Source organism: Mustela nigripes, chromosome X (genome assembly GCF_022355385.1).
Source record: "Mustela nigripes isolate SB6536 chromosome X, MUSNIG.SB6536, whole genome shotgun sequence".
Taxonomy (NCBI): domain Eukaryota; kingdom Metazoa; phylum Chordata; class Mammalia; order Carnivora; family Mustelidae; genus Mustela; species Mustela nigripes.
Window position 1 is genome coordinate 12689431 of NC_081575.1, and position 6000 is coordinate 12695430.

General features: G+C 42.4%; 1 protein-coding gene and 1 long non-coding RNA gene across 3 annotated transcripts in view; one reads left to right on the forward strand and one right to left on the reverse strand.

The window, feature by feature from the left end:
- Positions 1-6000, reverse strand: part of F9 (coagulation factor IX) — a 32849-nt gene that overhangs the window by 10801 nt on the left and 16048 nt on the right. The window contains exons 5-6 of the mRNA XM_059386216.1: positions 3651-3779; positions 1183-1379 (exon numbers count right to left, since the gene is read on the reverse strand). Coding sequence (XP_059242199.1) covers positions 1183-1379; positions 3651-3779 — 326 coding nt within the window. The remainder of the gene's footprint in view (positions 1-1182; positions 1380-3650; positions 3780-6000) is intronic.
- Positions 1-6000, forward strand: part of LOC132007811 (uncharacterized) — a 96938-nt gene that overhangs the window by 2930 nt on the left and 88008 nt on the right. The gene's annotated exons all lie outside the window — the stretch shown is intronic.

The following is a 6000-nucleotide window of genomic DNA, read 5'->3' on the forward strand; positions in this document are numbered from 1 at the left end:
GGCTGTTGTGCACTTGAAATGTGGCAGGTGTGCCTGAGATGAGTTTTTAATTTTACTTGATGGCAGTTGTTTAGATTTAAGTATCTACGTGTGGTTAGCAGTTATGTGATTGGACAGAACCACTTTATATAAGGACCAGCCTGGCTCCTGGGCTCTGGGGCCCACTTCTCTCAGATAGAAATGCTCAGACTTCAGCTGTAGGGTCAAGGATAAGTTTTGCTACGTACAAATCTAGCTCTTGGTTGTTAGATCAGAAATGTGCACAGGTGATTCGCATGTGGGTTGTTTGCAGATCATAGCTGGAGAAGATGTGCAACTAGAAATGTGGGTACCATGAGTTTACTGTTTGGTGTTTGGTTCCTTTAGTTCCAATTTGTAGTATATGCATCAAAATCACCCAAAGGGCTTGGTAACTAGCACATGAGTTGCTGCACCCCCCCCCCCCGAGATTGTGCCTCAGTAGGTCATTGGGCTACAGCACGAAAATCTGCATTGCAAACAAGTTTTCACGTGATTCTGATGCTAGCCCACTTTGAGCCTTGGACCAAGCCCCTATTTCAGGCCCTAGTTCCAGTAACCCAGTTCTTGCTTTACTCCTTCCTATGTGACTCCGTTTAAAAATCCCTTCAAGGGCACCTGGGTGGCTCAGTGGGTTAAGCATCTACCTTCAGCTCAGGTCATGATCCCAGGGTCCTGGGATCCAGTCCCACATCAGGCTCCCTGCTCAGCGGGGCACCTACTTCTCCCTCTACCCTGCCCCCATGCTCATAATCTCTCTCTCTCCCTCTTTCTCAAATAAATAAGTAAAAAAAAATCCTTTCAAAATAATCCAATTTCTCTGGACCTAGAGACTTTCTCTCACCAGTTCTCCCATGAGCTGCAGTAGTGCCCTGAACCCCCGTATCTGTGACCTCACTTCCGGGCCTCCCACTTGCATGCCTGGAATCCTGCTCTGCTTTCCTTGGTGGTAGGCTCTCCTTGACCTTGTACGGTTGCTGTCCTTGGACTTCTCTCTCACTAGCTCCCCACCACTGACGGCTTCTTCGTAGTGCTTAGTATTGAAACTTACCTAAATGCTTCCTCCACCCCAACAGGCCTGTCTAGTGCCCACGTCCCGGCCCCCGCCTGGCTTGTCCCTTGCCCTGTGGGCTCCAGTTTTGACACACCATTAATAGAGAGTACCTGCCAAGGGAATTGACCTGGTTTGGCATCTTTCCCACCAACAACTCGAGTGAGGTCGTTGAGCGGTTGGGTAAGGTTCTCAGAAGTTTTTTCCACTTCAGTGAAATTTTCATAGTCCATATTGGAAAAAAAAGTTTCAGCACGGGTGCGTGTCGTAGAAATGTGTGGGACAGAAACTCTTCCACATGGAAACGGCACTAGAAACATGGGAAAGGAAATTTAGCATTCTAATATTCTTCATTGGCAAGCAGAGCATGTTTTACAGAAATCGAGAATGAGGCCTGTCCTTGTCACTTCTGAGAAGCAGGCCCATCAATATTTAAAAAATCTAATCAATGAATATAGTCTCAAACTAAACGGTTAATTGCATTATTTTCATGGAAAGTTTTCAAACCCTTCATGAAAAGAACATTTGGCTCAGGAATCCATCATCTTTACGGAAATAGAATAGGTGTTCCAGGATCAAATTTTGTAAGTTTTATAAAGTCTAATGATTTTTTTTTTCCTTTACTAAGAAGTCTTACTCCCAAGTACTGTCCTTAAATGGGATTCTGATGACTGGTGCCCCATAACTTTAACTTTAGAGTTAGGTAAATGGGGTTTCTGTTGCTTTATTGGGAACCAGGCTTTTTTCCGTAGACTAGAATGCCATCTAGTCTCTAAGGTGGATTTAGGGATACGCTGGGAAGAAATCATGATTTAACTATTTAATTCGGTTAAGTATTAACTGAATAAATGAAGTGGGGGGCGCCTGGCTGGTTCAGTTGGAAGAGCACGCAGCTCTTGGTGTTTGGGTCGTGAGTTTGAGTCCCACATTGGGTGTGACTTAAACTTAAAAAAACCCACAAACCTCTAACCAAGGAAATTATTAATGTGATTATCACAGCCACGTCCTCCTGGGAACTGGCCACCTTTTTACCTTGGGTCAGTTCATTTCCTAAGGGCAAGAAATCATTCCCTGCTATGTTGGGGCGAACCTGAACGGAAATTTGTAGTCAAGCAAAGTCACCTTACGTTTCATTTTCATTTCTCACTTTGCTTCTAGCCACATTCCTTATAACAGACAGTTCTATAACAACCAGCTGCAGCAAAGTATCATGAAGACAGCATGTGGTTGGGAAAACAGGAAATTAGTTCAAAATACTTATGTATAAATATATATCATCAACAATGCCAGAGGAAAGGGACCATTACTATTGAAAGGCAGGAAAGCTTATTTTAGGTTTGGCCTACTTACTCTGCTAAGAATAAGGCTATATTCCAATATAACACTTAATAGTTCGAGATGGTTCGCAATCCTTTTTTCTTTTTTTTTTTCTAACATAGAAGGGCTTATAAGAGCTTAGCTACTATGCCATCTGTCTACACTGGAAGTTAGATTTTGAAGGTTAAAACATATAGATCTTCTTCTCCGGAGCTGGGCTGGCTGTGAAATGATTCACGTGAAGCACCAGGCAGAAGGACAGGGTGGGTAGGTCCCTGAAGCATTAGATTCTTTTAGCTGCAGTGGCATGTATACTCGTGGCTTCTGGTCCTTTCTTTAATTTCCTCTGCCGGGTGCTTTGGTGAGATAGGTATCGAACCCAGTTACAGAGGAATGATGCATGATTTAATGTACCAAGTTAATACCAGGCTTTGCAAATGCAAAAGAAATTATATCTAGTTTGCTTCAAAAAGGCCCCTCATTTATCAAATGTAATTGATCTTGCGGAACCTACTGTTGTGTGTGTGTGTGTGTGTGTGTGTGTGTGTGTGTGTTTTATCAAAGTTTCTATTGCTTTCATTTCCGAGACAAGCAATATGTGTGTGGAGTGGAGATGTTCGGAATGTCCCAGTCAGCTGTCAACATGCTGGCCTGGTTGACATGACTGGGAAACATTGTTTTGTCCACGGCTGTACAGACTGTGTTGGTCAGACTGGCACAACCTGAAATAGATGGCTGTCGGAACTATTTGGATGCCAAGTGTGTAAACTCAGCCCTGTGTAAACTCAGGCGGAGACCCAAGGATTGGAAATAACCTTCTCAGAGTAAGCTAGCCACACCCCAGCAGAATCAGGCTTAACATTCACCATCCCTTGTATTAGAAGCCTATCAGTCAATCCTTTATGTATCTTTTATAGCCTGGAATTACTACTGTAATTGGACTTGATGAATTACAGATATACAGAAATCATGCAAATTGATTGCTTCGTGATCTAAAAGCCAGAAAACAAAATGGACCCAGAAAAGATTTCAGACTGAGGACAGTTACAGAGTTTCTATTTAAAATGGCGATGCCATTTGGCAAGTTATCCAATTCAAGCTACTGATCTTTTCAGTGATCTCAAAAGGAAGTAGACACGAATAAGGGTTATAAAAGTAGGTAGGCTAGCTAGAATGCCCTCCAGTTTCAAATATAGATTTGGAGGATGGATCTCCCCAGGCTTAAAAAACAAACAAACAAAAAACAACTGATTTAGATTTTGACCTGCTGGTTCACAGGACCTCTGGTCTTCCGCAAGTTTGTACCCCGTGGTACAGGAGCAAACCACCTTGTTATCGGGGCCCAGTTTACAAAACTGGTTGCATCTGCCATTCTTAATGTTGCATGTTACATCTGAAAGAGAGCAAAATAAACAGAAGTAGCATCATTTCCACGTGTATTTCTCAAGAGTGCCAGAAGCCACTGACTCACGTATAGGTCACACATAAGCACGGGGCATTCATGGAGAGAAGCTTGGGAGCCTCGAGCTAAGAGTGGAAGGAAAGATAAAATTCTTAATAAGGCATAAAAATGGCAGCAATATATTTGATTTGGCATAAACTGAAGGTTTGGGTGTTCTACTTTTGCTAAATCTTGGACTGCAATTTTAAGAAGCTGTTTATGAAAGGATAATATATATTCAGGGATGTCCCTCAAAACTTCAGGGTGAATTTTCGCCAAGTGTGTGCACCTGTTTAAACTAATCAATGGATGGGCCATTATCCCCATCCCAGAAGTTCTCCCCGTGTCCCCTTCCAGCCCCATACTGGTCCTCCTTTCCAAACTTACCATCCGTTAACAGATTCTAAGAGTAAATTTTGCCTGTTCATGAACCTTATATAAATAGAAGCTTGCCATATGCACTCGTCGGTGTCTTTCATTGAATGCTTTGTGAGTTTTATCCATGTTTTTTGTACAGCAGTGGTTCATTTGCATGCTGGGTAGTATTCCATGGTGTAAATATTTCTGTTTTTATCCATTTTACTGTTGATGAATATTTGAGTTGAGTTTCTAGTTTTTGGCTCTTAAGTGTAATGCTATAATGAACGTTCTTAATACAGATCTTTTGATAATATATGCGTGAGTCCTGGGTATATACTTATGAGTGCAATTACTGGGTCATATGTTCAGGTTTAGTAGATACTGCCAAGCAGTTTTCTGAAATACTTGTACAAATTTAAATTCCCACCGTCAGTGCCTGAGGGTTCCAGTTCTTGGACATATTTTTTGCTGGTTTCTTCTCCCACTCTGACTTGCCTTTTTTGTCCTAAAATAGTGTATTTTGCTGAATAGAAGTTTGTAGGTTTTTTAATGTTTTATTGATTGATTTGAGAGAGAGAACGAGAGAAGGAGCAGAGAAGAAGGGGGGCAGAGGGAGAGGGAGAAGCAGGCTCCCCGCTGAGCAGGGAGCCCGATGCAGGGCTCGATCCCAGGACTCTGGGATCATGACCTGAGCTGAAGGCAGATAGATGCTGAACTGACTGAACCACCCAGGTACCCCCACAATTTTTTTTTTTAGATTTGTTTATTTATTTTAGAGGAGGAGAGAAAAAATCTCGAGCAGACTTCCTGCTGAGTGTGGAGCCAGTACTGGGCTTGATCTCGTGACCCTGACATCATGACCTGAGCGGAAATCAAGAGTTAACTGCTTGAGCCACCCAGGCACCCCACTGAAGTTCATGGCTTTAATATAAGCCAATTTATCTAAGCACACTTGAAACTGGCTGCGGTAGGTTTATATCAACATTAGAGAATGAAATCAGGTCCCTTAAGGGGGCTAAATGCCAAACACATTATGTGTTTCTTTACTTTCTGGTATGATCTCCCTTATTAACACAAAGTGGTGTTCTTTGTCTCTTGTGATCCTTTTTGTCTTGGATTCTATTTTGCCTGATGTTAAGATCGCTTCACCAGTTTCTTTTTGTTACCATTTACCTGAAGATCTTTTTACATCCCTTTATTTTAGCCTCCTGGTGTAATTTTATTCTAGGTACCTCTTTTGTCAACAGCATACAGTTAGATTTTTAACTCCAGACTGAAAATTGCCATTAACCCCGGTTCACATGAACTCTGACTTCTGATCTATTTGGTTCATTCCTGCCATCTTATTTCGTATTTTTTAATGACTGTGTTTTCCCTTTGTTTCTCATGTGCGGTCTCCATAACAGGAGGTAGCATGGTTCAGGGCTGGCCAGCAGAGACCTGCTGAGTTAAGAGGAACAGGGCTCTGTCTGCTCTTGGGCCTGTTTCTGTCTCTAGAGCAGCACAGGGACACCATGGATAGGAGATGCCGCCCCCCTCACCTAGCTGTTCAACAGCAGTACCACTTTCAAGAGAAACGCTCACTTGTCAGTGTAGTGAGGACATGGAAGGTTTGAAAAAGCATGACTCTATATTAGACGCCTGCTGTGTTCCTTAGTTCCTCAGTTCCTCCCAGCCACACAGTGTCTTTGCTGGCGCTGTGGCCATCTGCTCTGCATCTGACTTCTTTTTTTTTTTTAAATTTTTAATTTATTTTTTATTTATGTTCAGCATAACAGTATTCATTATTTTTGCACCACACCCAGTGCTCCAT